We start from the raw sequence: 26813 nt of genomic DNA on the forward strand, positions 1-26813 counted from the left end.
TCTATATAAAATCAAAGGCAAGACTGATAGATTTCTAAGGTTCTTGCTATTGTTACCACACACTTGATGACAACCATGTTGCAGAACTCAGAACTTAATGAATCACCTTTTGGTGAGCATACTGGCACCATAATCCTTTTCTGTTACTATTTTTGGAGAACAGTGTTTCCTCTCAAAAGAGTGGAAAGGCTTTCTGAGACACAATGGAAAACATTCTGGGGGACATGGATGCATCTCAGAGTTCCTAATAAGCAACATCAATGATTGCCTCCTCTAGATTCCTGTATGTGTCTCTTTGCTTCAGCTCTTGAGAAGAGGAAGAACAGTCTTAGGAATGAAAAGGAAACATGAGAGAAAGAACAACATTTCTCAGTCACCGGATGGAAGCAGAAATCGAAAACAGAAATGTGGTCAATGCTCAGCTGGTCACATGGCAAAAAGTCCTACTGTGAACCAGTCTGGCTCAATTATAAATCCCTGGCTGACTTCCTCCTGCAATGAACTGGTATTCTGGATAAGCTCCAACTTAGTTTTCCCCATCACCAGGGCCACTAGGTTTGGGTCCGGGTAGAAAACTTGGGGGGTGGAGGCTGTATCAATTAGCATTTCCTTTGAAACAAACAACCACATAATCTAAGTTGCGTGACAATAAGTGTTTATTGCTCACCATCATCAGCTGATCACTTTGCTGATCACTGATCAGCAAAGTGTTAGGCTGGCTCAGATATCTGGGGATTGGCTGGCTGCTAGCTGATAGAGGCTGGCCTTAGCTTGGGCAACTGGGGCAACTCAGCTCAGCTCTGTGTGTCTCATTCTCTAGGAGGCTAGTCTGCCCATGTTATCCTCATGGCAACTGCAGAAGTATGAGTGGACAGGTACTGTTCAAGCTTCTTCTTGAGCAGTATTTGCTAATGTCCCATTGACGAAAGCAAAGCAGAGTCAAAGAGTAGGATCAAGAGGAGGAGGGCACTGCAAAATTATATAGCAAGAGCATGGATTCAAGTGGAGAATTGGAGCCATTTTTTGTGACCTATCATAACCCCTGAGTAAGGAGGACCTGGCTCAAATTCTTTACCTGGGATCTGCCCCAGGGGCTCCCTTTCATATCACTGGGCCCCATTCATTTATAGTGTGTTCTTGTAACTCCCCTGTCTAGCCCAGCCCACTGCCAGCCACAGTAAATCTGAAGGGTTATGATTAGTTTTTACCATAGCCTGAGTTAAACAGAACTAGAGAATTTAGCCTGCTATTTTGAAAAGTAAAGAAAAAAAAAAATCAAGCACATTGAAAAATCTAATATAATTAACACCATCAATTCCCCTATTTGTCTTTAGTAAGAAGACATACTAAGCTTCCCCACTGAATGAAAGGCAGGGATTGGTTTCTTAGTTTCTTCCCAATATCCTTGTGAATATGTAGGTTAAGTTGTATAAAACAACTACTGACATTTATATTAACACAGTTTTTAAGTCTAGAGAGACTGTGTCTTGGCCAGGAGCTCACAGTTAAGTTATTGGTTGGGAAGGAGGCTGGTAGGCAAGTGATTCTAGACCAGATCCCAGTCTCCTACTTTCTCTTTCTTCCCAGTCCCCTCTAGTCTAGTTTCCCTGTTACTGTTTTGCATGGCCTGATGCATTTCACATTAGGGTAAGAGAATATAGGATTTGAACTATTATTCAAAATTAAATCAGATGGGTACATTTTCAAGGGAGACAATCTCATGACATGTTTCTAATGTTGCAATATTCTAAAGGAAAAGAGTTGGGTAAATATTCTCATTTAATCTAATAGTCCTAAAAAACATGAAGAATTTAGGCTGTGTTTGGAGAAATCCTTACCAGTTTTGGCTCCTGCTAAGACAGAATTAGCATACAAGTTTCTACCTCCCTCACTTGCCAAAAAAAAAAAAAAAAAAAAAAAAACTCTAAGGGAAATAAAAGTACTTGACAATGTAAAAACAAACGGGTTGTTTTGCTGTCTCTCTCCCTCTCCCCCTCCCTTCCTCTCTTGCTTATGGTTGTTTGTAGAATGATAAAATACCATTATTAATGAAAACAATAGCTTGCAAGTTAGCAGAGCAGCCAACATCATGGAAACATCTGCTATGACAGAAGAGTAAGCAAATGTCTTCATTTTGTATTTTAATTACAGACATTATTGTTTAAAATTACTTGCTAACAACTGTTGTCCCAAAGATGATTCAGTGCTGCAAGTTGCTTTTATGAACTAAATGGCTTCATGGGATCTGTCTGTATGTTATATACAAGAGAGAGCAAGTGCAGGACATTTGGACCAAACAAATGCCTCCAACGTGAAGAAAGTGCTAGGATACTCCAGGTCAGAAAGGACATGTATTAGGAAAACAAAACAAAAAATCTATACAAATGAGAAGAAAAGTAACTGAACTTGGCATCAGGAAACCTGGTTAAATTCTCATAAACTATGTGCTATAGGTACTCACGCATATTTATGGATACTTGTGTCCAACCTGTTTGAGCCTCAGCTTCCTCATCTGTTAAATGGAAATAATAACAAGAGTAATAAAAATACTTACCTCACATGATTGATGAAAAGATTGTGTGTGCCTCACATGATTGGTGAAAAGACTGTGACTGAATGAACTAATGTACATGAAAACATTTTATAAACTATGATGCCTTGCACAAACATTAGGTAGGGGAGACAGTAACAGCAGGGAGAAAAGGGGGAGGTTTGTTTCATCACCATCTTAAGTAATACAGCCTAAAACAGTCTTTCATGCACTATTTACAAGAGCCAAACATGGAAACTACCCAAGTGGCTTAAGAAGATGTGGTAAGTACAAGATTAACATACAGAAGTCAGTTGCATTTCTTTATACTAACAATGAGATATCAGAAAGGGAATGTAAACAAACAATCCCTTTTAAAATCACACACACACACACACACAAACACCTTAGGAATAAACCTCACCAAGGAGGTGAAAGATTATATGCTGAGAATTATAAAACATTAATAAAGGAAATTAAAGATGATTCAAAGAAATGGAAAGATATCCCATGCTCTTGGATTAGAAGAATTAATATTGTTAAAATGGCCAGACTGCCCAAAGCAATCTACAGATTTAATGCAATCCCTATTAAATTACCTGTGACATTTTTCACAGAAATAGAACAAGTAATATTAAAATTTATATGGAACAATAAAGACCCAGAATTGCCAAAGCCATCCTTAGGAAAAAGAACAAAGCAGGAGGCATAACCCTCCCAAACTTCAGACAATATTACAAGGCTACAGTAATCAAAACAGCATGGTACTGGCACAGAAACAGACATACAGATCAATAGAACAGAATAGAGAGCCCAGAAATAAACTCATATGCCTATGGACAATTAATCTTCAACAAAGGAGGCAAGAATATACAAGGGGGAAAAGACAGTCTCTTTAGCAAGTGGTGTTGGGAAAGCTGGATGGCCACATGTAAATCAATGAAGTTAGAACACACCCTAACACCAGACACAAAAATAAACTCAAAATGGCTTAAAGACCTAAATATAAGACAAGACACCATAAAACACCTAGAAGGGAACATAGACAAAACATTCTCTGAAATAAATCGTACCAATGTTTTCTTAGGTCAGCCTTCTAAGGCAATAGAAATAAAAGCAAAAATAAACAAATGGGAGCTAATCAACTTACAAGCTTTTGCACGGCAAAGGAAACCATAAATGAAATGAAAAGACAACCCATAGAATGGGAGAAAATATTTGCAAATGATGCAACGGACAAGGGATTAATCTCCAAAATTTACAAATAGCTCATGAAGCTCAATGTCAAGAAAACAAACAACCCAATCAAAAGATGGGCAGAAGACCTAAACAGACATTTCTCCAAAGAAGATATACAGATGGCCAAGAGGCACATGAAAAGATGCTCTACATCGCAAATTATGAGAGAAATGGAAATCAAAACTACAGTGAGGTACCACCTCACACCAGTCAGAATGGCCATCATTAAGAAGTCTACAAATATCAAATACTGGAGAGGGTGTGGAAAAAAGGGAACCCTCCTACACTGTTGGTGGAAATGTAAATTGGTGCAGCCACTGTGGAAAACAGTAAGGAGTCCCTCAAAGAAACTAAAAATAGAGCTGCCATATGATCCAGCAATCTCACTCCTGGGCATATACCCAGACCAAACTATAATTAGAAAAGATACATGCACTGCTATGTTCACAGCAGCACTATTTACAATAGCCAAGACACAGAAACAATCTAAATATCCATTGACAGATGAATGGATAAAGAAGATGAGGTATATATATACAATGGAATATCAGCCATGAAAAAGAATGAAATAATGGCATTTATAGCAACATGAACGGACCTAGAGATTATCACACTAAGCGAAGTCAGAAAGAGAAAGACAAATATCATATGATATCACTTATATGTGGAATCTAAAATACAACACAAATCAACATATCTGTGAAACAAAAACAGACTCACAAATATAGAGAACAGACTTGTGGTTGCCAAGGGGAATGGGGGGGTAGAGAAGGGAAGGACTGGGAGTTTGGGATTAACAGAGACAAACTTACATATAAGGTGGATAACCAACAAGGTCCTACTGTAGAGGACAGGGAACTATATTCAATATCCTGTGACAAACCATAATGGAAAAGAATATGAAAAAGTATATGTGTGTATATATAAATATATATTTATGAGTCACTTTGCTGTACAGAAAAAATAAAAACAACATTGTAAATACTTAAATTTAAAAAGATGTGGTATATATATATATATATATATATATATATATATACACACACACACACACAATAGAATATTACTCAGCCATAAAAAAAAAGAATGAAATATGCCATTTGCAGCAACACGGATGGACCTAGAGAATATAATGCTTAGTGAAATAAGTCAGAGAAAGACAAATACTATGATATCACTTATGTGTGGAATATAAAAAATAATACAAATGAATCGATATACAAAACAGACTCACAGACATAGAAAACTAATGGTTATCAAAGGGGGAGGGGGGAAAGTTAGGGGTATGTGATTAACAGATACAAACTACTATACATAAAATAGATATGCAACAAAGGTTTACTATATAGGAACGGAATTAGGCCTATCACGGAATATGATCTGCAAAAAAAAAAAAAAATCATTAAACTATACACCTGAAATTAACACAATATTGTAAATCAACTATACTTAAAAACAAACAAAACACCCCAAAAAGTCTGTCATTCCCTTGTCCCATCCCTGCTCCCTAAAACTCTTAGTTACTCAATGTTCCCTTGTGGGTCTGTCCATTAGAGATTCATGCTGACCGTGAGTCCTGATTTTGCAACCATGCAGTTGTTGGGGCTCAGGGTGGGCTGCCCCAAAATATGCCTCAATGGCATATTGATTATTCTGAATTAAAGTTACTTAAGAAAGAGCCGATACAAGAGGAACACTGCGACCTGCCTCTCTGTCTCCCTGAAAGCAGGAAATAAATCTTTCATATGGAAGGTGCCCTCCCTGCATCTGGAAGTAGAAGGATACCTTTATTTCCAGAAAAATTCAGGGTGAGAAGCCCCTATAAACAAACCTTGCTACTTCTTTAATTTACTACCCTAAGCCCAAACTTTGCTTATGTTCCTTACCATTAAAAACCCAAACCTAGTTTCTTTGTCCTGTTGATTCCCCTCAAATTTGTCTAAAAAGATGTAAATCTGCCTCCTATGGCCACTTCTTAAGTCCTATTTCTATGAGACCAAATGACAAATACCTTACACACACACACACACCCACCCACCACACACACTGTGGAGTTATCAACAATGATGAGAAAGGGCAGGGACACCAAGAATGCCAGAGAAGTTTAAACTAGCCAGGAAAAGAAGGGGCCCCAGAGTAAAATGAAGTCATAGAAAATAAAGTGATATTCCTTGATCACCTGAATCTGTGAATATGGATTCTTACCTGCTACACACAAATTATCCCATTCAATCATGGGATGAATGTACATTAATATTTCTATTTTATGAATTAGAAAACTTGGGCTTAGAGAGGGTAATTAAATTGTTCAAGGTCTCCCAGCCAGTAAATGACGGAGCAGAACACTAATTTAAAACAGGAATAATGTTGATATTTTATAGTGTATTAGCCAGAATATTTTAGTTGTAAGACCAAAACCAGACTCAAACTAGCTTCCACACAGTTCTGTACATAGAACTATAAATCATAAAGGAAGATCTGGATCCTGGACTGGGATTAGGGGCTCAAGAAACACCAATAATTCTATTTTTTTTCAATTTCTCAGCCAGAATCTTTCTATCATGCAAAGAAGATGGCCCTTGGCAACTCCAGATCCACATCTTCACAACTAACTGCAGGGCCACCTTTTCTGTAGCTTCAACAGAAAAAGTTCAGGAAATATTCTGATTGGTCTAGTTTGGATTACATACTATTCCTGAGCCAATCACAGTGGCCAGAGAGACACTTCAACTGGTAAGCTCTAGATCCAGGCCCACAGGGCCACATCTGGTCATGTTCATTCATTTATATTGTCTATGGCTGTTTTCATGCTATACCAGTAGAGGTGAGTAGTTATGACAGAGACAGTTATGTCTTGCAAAGCCAAAGATAGGTTCCATCTGGTGTATTTGTGTATAAATATTATGTAAGTTACAGGTGTACAGTATTATAATTCTACATCTGTATACACTACAAAATGATCACCACCACAGATATGGTTACCATCCATCAACATACAGTTGACCCTCATCACCCATTCCCCACCACCTTCCCTCTGGTAACCACTACTCTGATTTCTGTATCTATGAGTTTGTTTTTGTTTCATTTTGTTTGTTCATTTGTTTTTTAAGATTCCATATATGGGTGAAATCATATGGTATTTGTCTTTCTCCGTCTGACTTATTTCATTTAGCATAATGCCCTCAAGATCCATCCATGTTGTCACAAATGGATTCCATTCTTTTTCATGGCTTAGTAGTATTCCACTGCACATATATACACATCTTCTTTAGCTATTCATCCACTGATGAGCACTTCGATTACTTCCATGTTTTGGCTGCTGTAAATAATGCTGCAATGAATATGGGGATGTAGATATCTTTTTGAATTAGTGTTTTCATGTTCTTCAGATAAATACCCAGAAGTGAAATTGCTGGATCATATGGTAACTCTATTCTTAATTTGTTGAGGAATCTCCGTATTGTTTTCCATACTGGCTGCACCAATTTTAAGTCCTATCAACAGTGTACAAAGTCTCCCTTTCCTCCACATCCTCTCTAATATTTATTTCTTGTCTTTTTGATCGTAGCCATTCTAACAAATGTGAGGTGAGATCTCATTGTGGTTTTGATTTCTATTTCCGTAATAATTAGTGGAGTCGAACATTTTTTCATGTTCTTTACAGAAAAAGTTTGCTGATCCCTTGTCTAGGTGGTCCACTTGCCTTTGGTGCAGCGTCTGACCTCCCTAAAAGACCCTGAATATTTCACAACAGAGCATTTGATTATCGGAAAAAGGAAGGGGAATGTCTGGCAGTAAAACACAGCATATGAGTTTTGTGATGCGTAAAGACACACACTGTGTAAATGATACCAGGCAGGGCCCCGTGGGGCTCCTGGGCACAAACCCTCCCCTGTGTCCCCCATTTCTTTGATTATAGGAAACAGCCTTCATTCAGCCTCCATGACTTTCTCTGAGTTCCCATGGGCAGATTCAAGCAGTTTTTAATTAGGGAAGGGAGGGAATAGGAGACCAGGGAGAAATAAACAGTCAAGAGCAGCCTTGGGACAAGGTCCTATTTTCCCATCAATGGATACACACAACATCTTTGAGCTATTTTGCAGATACTGAAACCCCTTCCAAATAGAAGTTAATGATTAACAATGGTACGCTGCCCACGAGCATGTAGACCCCAGACCAGCTGGACTTGAAGGTGGATGATGCTGACTCCTCATTAGCTCACCACCCACCCGTCAGAAGACTGCAAGACTGTTCCTGCCTTGATCCTTATCGCCTACCCCTGACCACGAGCCCCTACTGTAAGACCTCTTCCTATTCCCCAGGGAGCGGGGCACAGTGTTTGAGGCACTAGCCTGCTGTGTTCCTCCTTTGCCTGGCAAAGTCATAAAGCTATCCTTTTCTACTTCACCCAAAACTGCCTCTGAGGTTTGATGTGGCACCCGGTGTACAGAGAAGCTAAGCTTTTGGCATCATAAATATCTAAAACATAATATACATTTAATTTAGGTAATTTTCTCCACCCCCCTCCCCTGCACACATATTTAGTCTTTTTTTTCCCTACTACTATTCAGTCAGCTCTCTGCTTTAACTGGGTTGGTGGGGTAGTAGGGGAGGGGTCTGGTTTCTGGCTTCGAAGGAGCTTGGAATACAATGAGTTTGGAAGCCACAACCCCATTCAAACGAGTAAAAAGCTGAACAAAAACCAACAACTCGTATCCATAACAGAGGAGAGAACACAGAGCAAACCACTCCCCCGGAGATTTGGGAGAGGAGCAAATGTAAGGAGTTACCTTTGGGACCCACCTGCAGGGCAGGAAACCTGGAACTGTAGGTGACGAATAGCTGGAGGCTCAGCAGGAACAAGTCTGAGAGTTAAAACTCCACAGGGACCCAGTAATACTGTGAGCTCTACCTCCAGGAGCCTGACCAAATTCCCTTGGAAAACATGGGAGAAAAATCCTCTCCTGCTTCCAGCAGAGGGAAGGAGACAAGGAACCATTTTGAACTATCCCAGAGTACACTGTTCTTCTTAAAAAGCCTACCTGCAGGGGAAACTAGTTAACCAGAGCCTCACCTGCTGGCTATTATCAGAGCCTGACTGACGTGGGGGAAGGGAAATAGCCAACTCCAGCCCACTCTAACCACCCTGCTCCACTTGGGGGGGGGGGGGGGGGGCGGAAAGCTGAGAAACTCTTGTGAAGTTCACAGTCCAGAGGCCTAAACTCACCAAAACACTGAGACCTGATCACTGGACTATAGAATGCTTCCCCTCCTCCACACTGTACCACCACATTACTGCAGGCTTGTTTACAGCAATTCCTTTTACCTGGTACGTGATGTCAAGCTATCAAGTAAAAAATGACAAGGCATACCAAACATCAAAAAAGATCATCTGAAGAGACAGAGCAATCATCAGAAAGAGACGTGGCCGGGATGTTGGAATTATCAGCCCTGGAATTTAAAACTGTGGTTCATATGGTAGGGGCTCTGATGCATAAAGCAGACAGCATGCAAGAACAGATGGACAGTGTAAGCAGAAAGACGGAAATCCTAAGAAAGAACCAAAAAGAAATGTTACAGATCAAAAATAATGTAACAGAAATGAAGAATGCCTTTGATGGGTTTATTAGTAGATCAGCAATGGCTGAAAAAAGAATCTCTGAGTTTCAGGATATCCCAATAGACACGTCAAAGGCTGAAAGCAAAGAGATTAAAGCCTTAAAAACACAGAGCAGAATATCCAAGGATTATGGGACAATTACAAAAGGTATAACATACATGTAAGGGAAACAGAAGGAGAAGAAAGAGATAAAAGGAATAGAAGACATGTTTGAAACAATAACGACTGAGAATTTTCCCCTAATGAATTTCAGACACCAAACCACAGATCCAGCAGGCTCAGAGAACACCAAGCAGGGTAAATACCAAAGAAAAGAGATTGAAATCACTTGAGTCCTCCTCCCTTCCACCTGAGGGTTATCAATCAGCATAGATTGTTACAGGAAGCCTTGTGCCTGATGCACAGTGAGGCCCAAAAACCTGAAATGCTGGAGTTTGGAGCAGAGAAAGGTTTATTGCAGGGCCAAGCAAGGAGAACGGGCGTCTCACGCTCAAAAGCCCTGAACTCCCATATTTGGTCTTTTATACCATGAATTTTGTTGGGGAGGCCCAGGTGGGTATTGTAAACAGGGGTCAAAAATTATCTGCAAGAGATGAAACAAGAGCAATTTTTGAACAAATCTGGAATCTCTACAAATATTTGACAGGCTACTTCTCTTCCTTACTGGCAACTGTTTCCTGTCATTTAAAGAGTAAAGAAAGGTATTTGAGGAGAAATGGAAAGGGGAAAATGTAAAGAAAACGACCACAATAAAAGAAATCACCGAGACTCCCTTTTCCCCAGGCTGGGACCTCTGAAGTCTGGTGGGGTCTATTTAGTCACAGTGGAGTTAGTCTCCAAAAGACTGTGCCCAGCCAAAGCAGGCCTCCTGTGACTTCTGTTACAGGACTGTAGTCCTGCATGACTCCTGCCAAAGTCAAGGAGGGAAACACTGCCCAGTGTCAGTCCTCAGCACCGATGGGAAGCGACAGAACTTGTCTTCATGGTCCCCAGGGCTACCTACTCTTTTCATCTCTTTTATTATTCCTTTGAGGGGACTTTTGCTTCAGAAACCCATTCTTCCCTCACATTTTCTCCTTGTTCCCAGGTTTCAGGGGAAAATCTGGTGCCACTCATTTGCGATCCTAGTGTAAAACAGGGGTATAGAACAGTCAGGTGGGGTCAGGAGCCAGAATGTATTAGGTGTATCCTGGCTACTATCATATAATTAGCTGTGTGTGATTTTACTTCTCTAAACTTCTTGCGAAGTAGGGGATAATGAAAGAACAAGCTCATAGATGGTTAGGATGTTCTAGTGAAATAATGTACTTGAAACAACCTCATTTCTTATTGCTGGTATAAGAGGTTTTGTTCCCGGTTAAAGGCATTTCAGACTTCAATGATCCGTTGAAAGAATAACTTTGGAGAATTCTGGCCTTCCCAAACCCTCCAAAGTAGGCAGTACTCGTCTCCACGTCACGACATGGCCAGCCTTGACTACGAGACTTGAGACCCTCAAATCCTTCCATTGTCCTGCTCTGTTGCAGTGTCTTGAGATCAACACTTTCAGCTTAAATAATGAGGCAGCCCAATTTCATCTATCAAAATATAGTGATCATTTTCTCCTCGACAGTAAAACAAAATTTAATTTCCTAGTTATCTGAGTGCAGATGGTAGAAGAACTGAGTGAGAATGTTGTTGTACATATGATGGGGGAGGGAGAGGCTGGCTGGCGTGGAAATCCTTGCTTGGCACACACGTTTTCGTCTTCTTTATAAATCTGTGTCATTCTGAGTCAGCACTGATGATCACAGGCATAATGACAGTAATCTGCCGACAAGCACTAATATTGCTAATGATATCGCTTTGCAGAGTGATTATCCGAGAACCACTCTCAGCTGTTGCACCAGGATTACAGCATTTGTATAACTCCAAATTAAGCCAGTGGTGGGAAAGGCAGCACTTGTTCAGTCAGAAAGAGCTGTCGAAGAGGACAGCCTGCCATTAGCTCAAACACGCTGTTACCAGGGGGTTGGCAGACCTGGTTCACATGTCCTGGGGCTGGTGATGACCTTTAACAGATGTAGATTCTCAATATATTTATAAAAACCCTTCAGTCCAGAGCAGATAAGTGAGTGAGACTTTGTAGCTGGCTGCCTCATCTTTCCACCTCTGCTTGGAGAAGCATCTTCTGTTGAAAACTCTTAAGGCGCCAAACCAGAAGCCCCACCAGCAGATCTTGTGCTGGGGTATCCCCAAAGTCAAATCCACCAAAACCACTCCCATTTTCATTGATCCCTTAAACCATTTTTTGATATTTTCATTTCCACTTTTTTTCTTTTGAGAGAAACACCCCCCTCTCCCTCCAAGATTAAATCCATTAACTGTAAGAATGTAAAGCTAAACGCCCTGCCCCAAGCCTTCTTTTCAAGACAGGCTGCCCATGTGTTTCGTATGAGTTCTCTTTGTCAGCATTTACCACAATTAACTATGCTTGATACGCTTGAGCCTGGGAGAGGTGGATCTGCAGCTAGAGACATATGTAGACAGGGAAGTAGATGGGCAGAGAGGGTCAGCTCAGAAGAGAGAAGCCAAGAGCAGGAGGAATCAGAAAGGCTGTGTCCTTACAGCTCTGACCCCAGCCCTGGAATCCCTGCTGCTGGAGAAAAGGCCCCTCCACCTAGGGTCTCCTTTCTTCAACCTTTCCTCACCTCAACCTATCTCCCACGTCCCAGACATCTAGTTGATTCATTTGTGGCCTCTTCCTTTAAGCAAGTTTCAAGGTGAGTAGAGCAGGTGAACCAAAAAAAAAAAAAAAAAAAAAAAGAGGGAAGTAAATTAACATTCCCATTTTAGGGCCTAGGAAGCCATCCGTTACATTTTAGTCACTTACCCTTCATCCAATGCAAAAAGTAGACAGCTCCTTGGATCAGCCCCTTGGCTGCCTTTTAATGCTTTGCCATTTTTGCATCTTAAACAAAGGGCTTGAAGTGTTGAACATGGAATCCTCACAAAGTAGATGCTCAATAAGTGTGAATCCACCTGCCTCTCACTGGCAACTTAAGGCCATACGGTAGTAATTCTGTGATTAATTCTGAGCTTGGCCACAGGACTTCTTTGTCAGGCAGGACCTGACAAGAGAAAGAGAGAAGGATTATAGGGGATGCTTGTAAAGCACTGAATGGCTAAAGTGCACTTAAACCTTCCTTGCATGCCATAGATGGGGAAAGAGGCATGAGATATCGAGACGTTCCCTGGGTCACCCAGGTAGGAAGGGGCGGAGCCAGGACTCAAACTCAGGGCTTCTGAGTCAAAGGCTTCTTCTTCCAGGCTCCATCAACCAAAAATGTGTCCAGATATTGCTAAATGTTCCTTGGGTGGCAAAATCACCCCTGGCTGAGAACCACTGAAGTAGATGAAGAAAACAACTAACGTATCTGAAGCATGTGCTATGTGCCAGATGCTTTACTGAGGTGACCTACAACTTGACCTTCACAATAACCCTGTGAGGTGGGGAGTATAATGTGCAAGTGAAGAGGCTGAGGGGCAGAGAGATTAAGAACACTCAATTTAGAAGCAGCAGAGCCAGGTTGTGAAGCAGGTCTGTCTGATGCCCATGCTCACAGGAGCCAGAAATAACAAAGCAAGATCGGTAAAGGCATTTGTGGGTGTTCTACAGTTGTTCATTTAATCACCATTCTTATTTTACATCTTTTCTAGTTCAAGAAAGATTGAAGTCTGAATATATATTTTAAGAACTGATTTCTGTTTTACTCTCTAGGACTGTTAAGTGCAGTATTTGTAATTTCACTGTATATTTTCTCCAGCATCATTTCAGAAGTGCACTAAAAATTGGACATACTTTCACATGGAATGCCTACCGGGCTCCCTCTGGTGTCAGTTAAGATTATATTTGCCTTTAAAGGAGCTCGTGTGTGACCACATTTCAAGTTAATGAGGAATATGTTCTTCGTCAAGAGGCAAATTAAAAATTTCAACTGGCTCTTATTGACTACATCATAAAATTGTTTTATTCAGATTTCACAAATATTCTATTAAGGGTCTAACATAACTTAAGTTTTATAATGTTAGAAACTAATGAATGTGAATTTGTTGTTTAAATAATTTTTTAATGGATCCAAAGAGACATTTCACAAGAAAAGACTGACAAAAACAAATACCGTGTATATATATATGTATGTGTGTATATATATATGGATGAAAACGTGCATTCTCACAATGACAAAAAGAAATGCAAATTAAAACAATAATGTGGTAGCACCTTTCCTAACACTTAAGGAAATCTTTAAGCAACACCAATGTCTTTGAGAGCAAAATAAAACAGATATACTTTCATGCCTGGCTGTGCCTTTTTGATAGAAAGTTTGGAAGAGTCATTTAACAATTGCACACAAAGCTCTAAATCTCTTTGATCCAATTGTGTAAACTCTTTGATCCAATCACACTATATCTAGGAATGGTTTAAGGCAACTACTTCAGAAGGAGGCAAAAGCTATTTGCGTGTAGGTGTTCATTACAGCATTGATTGAAATAATGAAATATTATTACAAGACCATAATCTTGAATGATTTACAGCAACTAAATAAAGAAGGGCAGGAAGAACATTCCAGGAGGGAAATACAACTAAGAAAGACAAAAGTGAATTAAATTACATGGAACTGCAAATATAAAACCACAAGTGGGAGGCTGTGATAAGAAAAGAGCCCAGTGAGGTAGGCAGGGGCTAGATCCCACAGCTAGGCTGTGGAATCTGAGCTTTGAACTGAAAGCTAGGGGGAGCAGTCAAGAGATGTTGTTGGAGGAGGTGATGTGACCACCAGCTGACCCTTGAACTGGACCCGGGCAACTGGAGGCTCCTCACACCCTCCCTGTCCTTGGAATGAACATTCCACCCACTGTACTAGGAGTCACTTCAAGGATGCAGCCTTGAGAGAGTAATGGGTTACTGAGGGCACCTGGACTGTATTCGTGGGTGAACCCTCTTAAGGGCGCTATATAAACTCTTAAGATTCTGGTGGGCAGGTGCAGGGATCTGCTCGTCTTGCAGCTGTGCATGACAAGCCTCATATGTAAGTTATTATTAAAACTGCCACCCTCCACTCTGGAGTGATCTGCATCTTTTTTCAGTCTCGCCTTGTCCTCTGTAATGAGGGCGAGTTTTGAATTTCACCTGGGGAAATACCAAGGTTGCAAATCAGCAATCGGTGAGCTAGTCAGGAGACTAAAGAAATGGGTCTTGAGAAAGGGGCATCCTCAGGGGAAATCCCAGGTTGGCCATCAACCTCTGTGGGGAGGGTGGCTTGTATGTTAGACGGCTGTGGATTGTTGCATGAGTACCAGGACACCCTAAAAACTCGGGCTGATTGAATTCGCTTGTTTCAGGAACTATGAAGAATGCACTGTTAGAAAGTTGGAGGCAGAGCTGAGATTAGAGAAGGACATGTGGGTGTCCACTACTCCGCTGGCTTCAGAGCTGGCCGGCAAGGCAAGAGAGCAGGATAAGGTGGAGACTTCAGCGTGCTGTTTTGCAAAGCTAGGAGGGCCCAAGCTACCACAGATTAAGGTCTGAGCACTGACAAAGCCATACTGGGACACTTAAGAGGTGGAATGCCTAGTAAAGTGAAGAGAATGAAGAGGATGCTGTGGTGATGGACAGTGAAATGGACAGAATGGCCTATGCTGTCCAACCCCTAATTCAAAGGAAAGCAAAAGCACAGCAACAACAATGCCAGTCAGCAGGGCAACCCCCAGTTCAGGAAATGTTCACGATGAGAGACTATACACCTGAACTTATTAATATAGCTGCCATGTTCCAGCAAAAGGCCAGGGACAGTATTCAGGCATTATTAGTACAGCTATGGGATACAGGGGGCAATGGTGTTTCTCTGATTGGGCAGGAGGGAGAGAAAATGAGCAACATCCCCACACACCCTGCCCTCTGGTAGCACCTGCATAGTGCTTGGGGGGCTCAAGGTACTCACTCCTTTCTAGATTGAATTATTCTATCCTACCGAGAGGCTTGGCCCAATTGGGAGGGAGGAGATATCCCCGGGCACATAGGATTCTAGAAATCTAGAAATCCAGAAATCCATAGAGAAGGTACAACAAATTCTTAAGGAGTTAGGAATGAGTCAGGCTATCTATGCCCCTGGTCCCTCAAGGCCCTGATTGGGCTACATTCACTGCAGGAATGAAAGCTATGATACTCCAGTCTGCCCCCAGCACCTGGTATGGACACTGATATCCATGCTGGGTCCAGTTGAGGGACAAGATATTTATGATGTTGGGTGATCCATTGCTGATCTTAGGGGAAACTGACAAACCCTGGGAGGGAGTACAGGCTGTGGGAAAGACCTGAGACCGAGAGGGAAGTGGAGAAGCCAAAAGGTTATCCTAATCAGCTGGTAAAAGTAACCTGGAAGCAAGTGGGGTTTGACTTCATTGCTGCGGGGACTCCACCTGAAAAGATAGACCAACAACCCAATGCTCTGTTAGTCAGCCTGTAAAAAGCCTTAAAACCTGAACCACAGGTCAGACCTGCCCCACCTGCCCTTACCTTCCTTGTTGTCCCATCTACTCCAGTGGACACCTCAGAGACACAGTCCTATTTATGGTGGGTCCCCCCATACTCTGGGTTTAGATGTGGCCAAGACTGTCTCTAGGAGAGGCTCACATGGGGTGAATGAAGGCTCCATGTTGTGCTCACTATTCACTGCCCCCCAGGACTAAACAAAAGGTGATGGCTCTGGTTGACACTGGAATCAAATGTACTCTAATACGTAGTCACCCTCAGGGGTTTTCTGGCCCCTCAGTGCCATCGATAATTACAAAGGGCAGACAGTTATGGCCACGAAGGTCCTTTTGACACTGAAATTGAGCACTCTCCTCCATGAGAATATGAGGTATTTTTTCTCTCTCCAATTCTAGAGAACATACTGGACACTGATATCTGAAGGTCAAACCCTGCAAACCTCTATCTGTGAATTCCACTTCCCATTAGAGTTACCAAACCAGTACTGAGGGGAAATGCCAACTGGGAAGCAGGAGGTCTACTGCCCTCACGCAGAGTGGTAACTGCCAAGCAATATAAATTGCCTGGGGGAGGGGTGGTAAGGAAATAGGAGAAACTATCCAAGAACTGCATCAATGTCATATTATTCTGATTAAAATCAGCAGCAAGATGAGAAAGGCCCCAAGCACCCTTTTTATTTATCATCATTCCTGACTATTAGACAGTTCATTTAGACAAGAAAATTAATTATTGAAAATGACAAGAGCAACATTATATGATTTTCTTGCCTACTTGAAAACCCTAGGGAAAAAAAGCTAGAAAATGGAAATAGAATTCAATAAGGAAGCTAAAAACAAAATTACAATACAAAACGAAATAAGTTTCTATCTATAAAAGAAAAACAGAAAACGTAATAAAAAGTTTCTTTTAACATGCCCCTAAAATAAAATAAAAAAGAAGGGCACCTGGATATAAACTCCATGAAATATGTGTAAAAACTCTATAAGGAAAATTATAAAGTTTTATAAGAGATACACAAAAGGTCTGAAAAGTTAAAGGACATGACACTTAAACATGTATTTACATTGTTATGTTTTATTCTATATAAGCTTTTAATTTAATGTAATTTGAATAGGATTTCATTATAATGGAAAAAGTATTAAGAAGTGCATATGAGAAAAGAGAATGCATAGGTTGATTCTGAAAAGTACAAGAGGCAACAAACCATTTGACCAAAAGTACTTACATTATGATGGTCTTTAAAACCAGGAGGAAAAAAGGTCAAAAAACCCCACCAGACACGAAATGATGCCTTACCTCACTATTAAAAAAAAATGGAAATTCGATCAGGCTAACAACTTGAATATCAATGAGTCACCTTCACTTGCTCAGGTGGTAGATAAGAACCACTTCTGACCACAGGACAGGGTTTTTAAAACAGGCAAGCATAAGCAAATACGTTTAGCATCAGGGAAAATGAAAATACATAATCCTCCTAACATATTAATATGTCAACTCCTCTGCGTTGTTTTCAGGATCATTCTCCTCTGACTATTACTGATGGACAGTGAGTGTACATATGATTCAAACTGCACCAGATCCATTCCTTTGGAAATTTAAACTTGGGTTAAGGAAGTCAGTCTCTCTCAAAAGAAGCTGAGGCTGAAATCTATAAAAGTGAGTAGCTGTAGGGGCTAGGGTTCAAATGCTCTTGAGCAAGGCACTGGGAGATAGCCTTCTGCTTTCTGAGTGGTTGATGCAAGGAGTACTATCCAATCAGAGTTGACCTGAGGTATCTTATTTGCATTCATTTGCTTCTTCCTTTTATTCGAATCAGAAGTTGAGTTTATTCAATACCTCATTTGAATACACACTATATAAATAAGTTCTGTGGCTTCACAACCTGCCAGCCTTCTTTTCTCAAGGTAGTTGATGGCTGTGTCTCCGATTTTCCAGTCTTTCTCTAAGTTTACTGTCATGCTCAAGGAAGGCTCCAAGAAACCACCATCAAGATGAAAAGAAAGGCAAGAAGCACCAGAGATGTCACAGACAGTGCTATTACACTTAAGGTCCACAAGGTAGGTCTTAAAGCAGGTTCACCCCAACACTGGCATCTCTATGGAAGCCATCCGAATACTGAACTAGTATGTGACTTTTGAGCAAGTCACTGGTGAGTCCACCTACTTGGCTCATTACAATAGACTCTTGACTATCCTCTACAGGGAATTCCAGAGAGCTGCTACCTGTCGATGCCTGGGGAACCAGCCAAGCATGCTGTGTGCAAGGCACTATGTCTGGTCACCAAGTACAACAGCTACAAGAGAGCTTTTTTTAGGACACCCACATCTGAAACCAGAGGCTCTTTTCAGAGCCACTTATACTTTCAGGTTAAGAGCTACAGTCTACTGAAATTTCTTCATCTGTTTATGGATTTGGGGCTCTTAAAAAAATAAGTTTGTGTGTTTTTTTTTTAATAAGCTAACTTGGAATAATTTTAAGATTTACATAAAAGTTGTAAAGATAGTTCCCATATACCTCTCCCCATTTCCTCTATTCTGAACATTTATGCATTAGACATAATTCAGGAACTAACACTGGTACTTTACTGTGAATTAAACTCTAAACTTTGGCTTTCATTAGATTGTACCTAATGTTCTTTTTCTGTTCCAGGATCCAATCCAAAATACAGTTGACCCTGGAACAACTTGGATTTGAACTGTGTGGGTACACTTATACACAGATAGTTTTCAACAGTAAATACCAACAGCGCTATGCAGTCTGTGGTTGGATCTGTGGAGGTGGAGGAACCTTGAATACAGAAGCCCTGCTATAAGTTATATGCCAATTAATTCCCAGGTTGTTGTGCCTGACATTTACTTGTACTGTCTCCTTTACTGCTCTGGACTGATAGTTTCTCAAAATTTCCTTGTTTTTGATGACCCTGATAATTTTGAGGAGTCATTCTTTAGAATGTTCCTCAACTTGGATTTGTCTGACACTTTTCTCATGTTTACACTGAGATTATGGGTTGTTGGGAGGAAGACCAGAAGAGAATTGCCCTCCTCAACACATCATATTAAGGGCACAGGCAAACCACGTGTTTTACCACTGATGATGTTAACACATCATCTGAGGTAATGTTTGCCAGGTTTCTCTACTGTAAAGTCACTCCCATTCTCCCCTGCCATTCCATACTCCACTCTGGTAAGGCTGGGGAGTTAAGTTCCAGCTGCTTAATGTGGGACCATCTATATAAACTACGTGGAATTATTTTGTTTAAAAGAATTTTCACATATCCCTCATTTAGTCAATCACTTACATCAGCATTCTCAGATTTAAAATTTTCACTTTTTAGTTTTTAATGCCATGTTCTTAACATCTAATTTTGCTCAACGTATCTGTACAGATTTCCTTTTGTTTTCAAAAATTTCCCTTTTGTGCCCTCCTCAATCTCATGCCTTATCTGTGTACATTAAAGACATGACTGGCTTTTTCATAACTTGTCTTTCATCAAATTATGTAGTTTACTTTCACCTTTTAACTTCTTACAGAACTGCGCCTTTCTTCATACCTGCTTCTGTAGGTCTTCCGTATAGTTCTCAAGTATCCAACAATGACTTAAATAACCAATGAGACTCTCTCTCGAGTAAGGCAACCTGCTTAATTTTCTATAGCTTTATGACAGCTTAACTGTTCATTTGCTTTCCAACTTTTCTTGGTGTTTGAAAAGTCTTATAAAAACTAACTTCAATTATGATACCTTGTGTCACACTCATCTCTAGTGAGACACTATTATCCCTCCCCCACCTGTGCCATTTAGATTTCTGATGAACATTACATGTTAAAAAACATTTCCGAAGTACGTATTAAGCTATAGCCCTTGCGAATACTCAGCAAATTGAGCCTTTAAAAGGGTATTAGAGAGCTGCCCTGGTGGTACAGTGGTTGAGTCCAGTAGCCAGCACAGGGGATGCAGATTTGATCCCTGGTCCTAGAAACCACCACGTGCAACGGAGCACCTAGGGCCGTGTACCAGTGCTCTAAGAGCCCGTAAGACACAACTATTGAGCCCACGTGCCAAAACTACTGAAGTCTGCTCGCCTAGAGCCCTGGCTCTCGCAACAAGAAAAGCCACAGAAATGAAAAGCCAGCAAATCATGCGCAACGCTCTCCACAACCAGAGAAAGCCCACGTGCAACAAAGACCCAACACAGGCCCGCCCCCGCCCCTAAAAAAATCGAAAACAGCCTTTTCCATCTCGCACCTGAAACTAATCTTAAAGACCCAGCAATCTGCTGTTTAGCAATAAAAAAGTCGCAAGGAACCTCAGGTGTTAGCGTCAAAGTCTAGCACCGCAATTTTACACAAACTATGGTTAAAGATTTTTAGCAGCTTATTACTGGAAAATTGCCCAGACCCAAACAATCTAGGTACAGCCCTCAATGACAATGTCAGTGGCTCTTAAAAGAGCCTTTTGGTTGCCGTTCACTGCATCTACACGTCCAGCTTGCTCACTAGTCTTCCCCACTTGGATTACTTGCTTTGCACTTTGTGATGGTGGCTCTCGGTCTTCTTGGGCAACAACACTGCGTGGATATTGGGCAAGACGCCACCCTGAGCTATAGTCACACCGCCTAACAGCTTGTTGAGCTCCTCATCATTACGGATAGCTAACTGCAAGTGGCGCGGGATGATGCGCGTCTTCTTGTTGTCACGGGATGCATTGCCTGCTAACTCCAAAATTTCAGCCGTAAGGTACTCCAACACCGCTGCCAGATACACAGGCGCACCAGCCCCAATACGTTCTGCATAATGGCCTTTACGTAGAAGACGATGTATTCGGCCAACTGGAAACTGCAAGCCCGATCTGGACGAGCGAGACTTCGCCTTCGCACGCGCCTTGCCACCCTGCTTCCCGCGCCCAGACATCCTCCTCAATACTAGCGACACCAACACAACAATCACTGAAAGGAACTAGGGGGCCTATTTATAGTCTGACCGTAAGGTGTGCTTTGCTTTCTGATTGGCTGATGGCCATCTATCCAATCAGAAAGGCTCACGGGTTTCACCTTATTTACATACACTACACTCCCAAATATCCAATCAGATATTGGCCTCTTGACACGTCACTCGGGTGCCGCGCCTATAAATACCACTCTTTCTGCTCATATAGTCGTCTTCGTTTAGTTGTCGTGGACTGGGGTGGGTAGAGCTGTGACTTCAGAGCTGTTAACGTTGTGGAGCTACCACTATGCCAGAGCTCTCTTCGAAGGGTCCTACCATTTCTAAGAAAGGGTTTAAAAAGGCTGTAATAAAAACTCAAAAGAAAGAAGGAAAAAAACGCAAGAGATGTCGAAAAGAAAGTTATTCAATTTACATCTATAAGGTTTTGAAGCAAGTTCATCCGGACACCGGCATCTCCTCGAAAGCCATGAGTATCATGAATTCTTTTGTCACTGATATTTTCGAGCGTATTGCTGGCGAGGCATCGCGTTTGGCTCATTATAATAAGCGTTCCACTATTACATCCAGGGAGATCCAGACAGCTGTACGTTTGCTGTTGCCCGGGGAGCTGGCTAAACACGCTGTGTCCGAGGGCACGAAGGCTGTCACCAAGTACACCAGTTCCAAATAAACTCTGCGAAGTAAGCTTTTTTCCCGGTTAACCCAAAGGCTCTTTTCAGAGCCACTTACATTTCAAAGAATAGAGCTGTGGACTTAATTGATTTATTTGGGTTGGTTAGTTTAAGTAGTTATACTGAATCCTCGCCGTTAGGTACTTATGTAACTGACAGTTTCTGAAGTTCGCAAAGGTCCCAGTGATAGGAAATCAACCATGACAAAGTCAAAGTTTTCTAGAGAAGTTTAAAGATGGCATATATAACGTGCGAACACGGTTTCTCAAAATGAGAGGGCTGTAAAGTACAAATTTTCATCTCTACGAGCTGCTTTTCATAGAAAAAATCTCTTATGAAAGGCCTGAAGCTCTGGAGAGATCTTGCAAGGGACCTTAAGATAACGTGACTTAAGGAATGTTAATGGCGTTTCGCTTTCTTTCCCACTGATGTGTCTGCAAAACTTGGACCCTGTAGGCCAGACTAATTATTAAAGCTTAAGTGGTTTAAGGCTCTCAGTTCAGCGTTTTTTTGCCTCGATGACCTGTATATTTTAAACTTTCTAGGTGGTTCACGTCATGTTGACTTTGGAATGTGGGAATATTGCAGTCTCTTATATTGGAACCCAACAATCTAGCTAACCACAACTCACTGGAAAACTAAGTGAATCTTGATTTTTTTCTAAAAATTATGGTGTGTTTACTTGTGGGTGTTTTTGTACGATGAATCATTAAAAATGATGTTGTCCTATATTACTGAACCTTCTGGACTCTGCTCAGCAGACTAGCATTAAACATCAGTGGTAACCGACATTAATCAGAGCCCTGGCTCCACGACGCTGCAGTCTTAATTGCTCTTCTCCCGGTCCTGATTTATCCTCATCCTGGTCACAGTTTCAAGTGTTCACACAGGTCAAAGTAGTGGCAGGAAAAGAGTCCATTTCCCTAGGTTTCCAATTTTTAGCAAATGAAAGCCTCCCAGAAGATTTTCTCCCAAGTCCCTTTTCTAGAACTGAGCCTAGTCCCAGATGCTGCTTGAGTCATTCACCTGAAGGGAAATTGGAACCATGTGATTGATATGGACCAATTAATATGTGTGGCATGTTTTTTTAAAATTAAACTTAGTTCTAGGTATTTTGCTTTTGTTTCCATAAATAGTGTATTTCTCTGTTCATATCTGCCAGCATTTTGTTTTATATGAAGGTACTGATTTTTGTGCATTTTTATATCCTACTATATCTTACTGAATTGACTAATTTTCATATTGGCTTTCTGACATAATTCTGTTGGGTTTTACATGTTTGCAATGATGCCTGAAAATAGTAAACATTTTACTGCTTCCTTTCAGTTAGTTCACTTCTAATTTCTTTCACCTGATTTCAGTGCCTCATACCTTCATAAGGATGTTAAATAGGGTGGCCATTCTTGTTTCATTTCCTCACTCCGCTGAAGGTCTGAACTATTCCTCATTAGATATATCATACAATGAGGAAGAATCCTATGTCTACTTTGTTGAGAATTGTAAGTCAAAAATGCATGCTGAAATTTATGAAATGCCTTTTGAGCATCTCTGAAGAATGAGCATAGACCATCCCTCTTTAGACATATTATGATGAGTTATTTTAATAAACTTCCTAATAGTCATCCTTACATTTTCTATATAAACCCCTGCTTGGGCATCATATGTTACTCAATGTTCTGTTGAACTTTGGTTACCAATATATCACTTACAATTTATGTTCAATATTATAAATTAAATTGATCTCTATTTTCCTTTTTTGTGTGTGTAATGATCAGCTTCTGGTACAAATTTTTATTCAATTCATAAAAATAATTTGGAAGATAGATGTCCTTTTAATACTCTGGAACTGTTTGAACAGCATAGGAATTCTCTTTTCTTTAAAACTGATAAACTTCCTTTTTAAAACAAATTGTACTTGATGCCCCTTTTCAGGTGACAGTATCTCTATTTTTCTTTAACGAAATTTTTCTATTTAGAGTTGCTAATAATTTGTAGTAAGTTTTGATAAGTTATGTTTTTCAAGAAAAGTATTTAAAGATAGTCTCTTAGAGATCAGCATATTGGTCTCTAATGATTTTATCTTTGCTGTCTTTGTAACTACAGCTTCTTTCTTTTTCTTTCTTCCTCCCTTTCTTTTTTTTTTTTCTTTCTTTCTTTCTCTCTTTCTTTCTTTCTTGGCCGTGTTAGGTCTTCATTGCTGCACGTGGGCTTTCTCTAGTTGTGGTGAGTGGGGGCTACTCTTTGTTGCAGTACTTGGGCTTCTCACTGTGGTGGCTTCTCTTGTTGCAGAACACAGGCTCTAGGCTCATGGGCTTCAGTAGTTGTGGCACACAGGCTTAGTTGCTCTGCAGCATGTGGGATCCTCCCAGACCAGGGATTGAATCCACGTTCCCTGCATTGGCAGGTGGATTATTAACCACTGTGCCACCAGGGAAATCCCTCCTTTATTATTCTTAATTTTGTATTTGTATTTTATTTTTCACAAATTACAATATTGGTTAATATTTTTTAGGTGTATTTATTTGCTGTTTCTTTACTCTTGCATTTATTAGTTTTACTGTTTTCTTTTTCCTAATTATTTTTTTCCCTTTTTCATTATTTAGCCTTTCTGCTTCCACTGATCCACTTTTTTTTTCCCCTAGCCTTATAGCAGGATGCTAACTTTATAGCAACAGTCCTTACACTGCACAGTTTTGATATAAATGAATTTCAGTTACCACAGTTTACTTAAATAACACCGATTGCCCCAAAACACAGTTCAAATGTCATTGATGGTGAATCAATGTATGAACTACAAACTTCACTGCTGGCTCCTTAGTTCACAAGTGACTGCACAAGTAACACACACATACTGTGATCAGTGACCTAATCATGTCACTTATTTTAAAATTTGTTGGCAACTGGTCACGGCACATGTTATTCAGTTTATTCACAAACAGAAAGCATGTAGTTACCTCCTTGTCTTCCAGTGATAAATTTACATGATAAAAATCAATAGTCAAAAGAGGGATTTGGCCAACAAAATGAAAGTACAGCAAAACAAGAAAAAGTAATAGCCCTGGAAGTGGAATTTGAATCAAACATAAATGGAAGAATTGAAGTAATAGTTGACTAAGGGAATGTTGACACTGTCGTTATGGAAAGACTATGCAACCAGAGGAACTTAGTGAAGGCCAACTTAAATAAACATAGAAAATGGTTGTGATGAAAAGGACAAAGAAGTTCCAAAGAAAGAGACATTGGCAAAACACTTCATATTAAACAAATTCTCAGAGATATTTCATGGCATTAAAAATGCAAGGGATAAAATGTTGGAAGCTAATCCAAACTTAGAAAGAAACATGACAATTCACCAAAGCATAAGAAGGACACTCACTCTGTATCAAAAGTTACATGATAAGAAGGCAAGCACCATTCAACTACTCTTGATAAGTTTTTAAAAAAGAAAGGACACTTTAATACTCGTTTTAATATTTAAAATTACAACGTCCTTAACATTGTTTTCACTTGCCTTTATATTTATGATAGATGGTAAGTTTTTAATGTTTTGATATAAAATTTTAAAGATCATGGAACAATCATGATTTTTCCCATTGATTATTAAGACTGCTTTGCCTAGTCACTTTTAAGAGTTCATGCTACCTGAAGGATTGCCTGCAGTTATACTTTCTAACTTATTAATGTAAGCTTTTAAATCTATCATTTTTCCTTTGAGCCATGCTTCACTTTATTCCCACAAGTTCTGTAAACATTCTGAATTTTCATTAATATGAGAGAGATGTTGGGAAAAGCAGATTTCTTCATTTCCTATTAGAAACCTGGAAATTATTGTTATTGAAAGGCAAAACAGCCGGTCAAACTCTCCTTCCATCAAAGATGCAGACCAAATGCAGACCAAGGACCCAGCTTTACGGAACTTGGTGGAACAAACACAGGAGGTTGGGATGGGTTTGTGACCTCCAAAGACTTTAATAATATCAAAAAAAAAAAAAAAAAAAAAAAGAGTAAAACTTTAGTCCAAGACAATTCATGTGAAAGCAGAGAAAATGGTTTGTTTTGTTTTTTTCAGGTTGTGAAAACGTTTAAGAAAGGTGCTGTCTTTCCACCCACATCTCAATCCCTGAGTCATAAAGGACTGGCAAGGCAGAATTTTCTGAGAAAAGGGCCATGGCAAGTTTAAGACTCTGCTTTAAATTATAATAAAGTTTGGTTTGGGAACTGGGGAAAGCAAATCCTTTAGGTGCTACCCTCCCTAAACACCATCTAGCTGTTAACTTCATCCTCAAGTCATTGCAATGATTACTCATTGAGATTTGCCATGGAAGCAAAGGAGATATTTGCTGTCTCTCCCTGATTCTACGCTGTGGTTTTGTTGTGCCACAGAATAGAGAACATAAGGGATGCCAATAAGATGAGGGCTGGAAAAAGGGCAGAGCAACTAGGCCTGTTTAGAAACCCAGATGCAGTAATTTCCCGAAAGCCACCATAATGCTTCTGAATTCAGAAAAGGAGAAAGAGGGCCAGTGCAGCTCTGGAAAAAGAAACTTTCTATTTTCATCTCACATGGGTCCCTGAGGTCTACAGGGCAAGGGAAACCCTCCAGGGAGCAGGGCCAGAGGGAGCTAGACAACATCAAGCCCTTACTGCATTGTTCCAGCAGGTGGACACTGCTAGCTCTTCAGTGCAGGACTAGTCATAGACAAGTGGCTGTGTTTTTGTTGTTTCTCCTTATTTTGTTTTCTAAAAAGGTTGTAAAAAATTGTTCCCTTTTCTTCACTCTTTAAACAGTCACTGATAGAGAGAGAGAGAGAGGGAAAGAGAGGAGGTCCTTACCCTCGTTTCCTTTCCAGTTTAGTGAGGCAGACATATACACACAAGGTCATTTCAGTCGATTATGAATAACAGAGATAATCAGGCGCCTAAGGCAGATTTTGTATTGTCTGTAATTTACTCTAAAATACTTCTATGCAGATAGTGTGATGTAAATTTCACGTGCGTCAATGTTAAGCTATCTGTTTGTTAATATGTGAAGTGTAGTAAGTTGAGTCATGTCCTGCAAAAGAATACGTCCAGGTCTTAACCCCTGGCACCTGTGAATGTAACCCTTGTTTGGGAATAAGGTGTAGCTAAAAATCTTGAGGTGAGATCATTCTGGATTTAGGGTATCCTTATAAGAGAAGGGAGAGGGGCAAAGTAGAGGACCATATGAAAACTGAGGCAGGCAGAGATTTGAGTGATGCAGCTACAAGCCAAGGAACATAAAAGATAGCAAGCTGC

General features: G+C 40.4%; 2 protein-coding genes across 2 annotated transcripts; one reads left to right on the plus strand and one right to left on the minus strand.

Moving 5' to 3' along the window:
* Nucleotides 1–20433: 20433 nt before the first annotated feature.
* Nucleotides 20434–20829, minus strand: LOC130831231 (histone H2A type 1-A). Its single transcript, XM_057699116.1, has one exon. It carries the CDS (start codon nt 20827–20829, stop codon nt 20434–20436), a length of 396 nt encoding a protein of 131 aa, XP_057555099.1.
* Nucleotides 20830–21151: 322 nt separating this feature from the next.
* On the plus strand, nt 21152–21535 carry LOC130831232 (histone H2B type 1-A). The gene has a single exon (XM_057699117.1). The coding sequence runs from the start codon at nt 21152–21154 to the stop codon at nt 21533–21535; it is 384 nt and encodes a 127-aa protein (XP_057555100.1).
* Nucleotides 21536–26813: the final 5278 nt, after the last annotated feature.

This window comes from Hippopotamus amphibius, chromosome 11 (assembly GCF_030028045.1).
Source record: "Hippopotamus amphibius kiboko isolate mHipAmp2 chromosome 11, mHipAmp2.hap2, whole genome shotgun sequence".
NCBI classification, from domain to species: Eukaryota; Metazoa; Chordata; class Mammalia; order Artiodactyla; family Hippopotamidae; genus Hippopotamus; species Hippopotamus amphibius.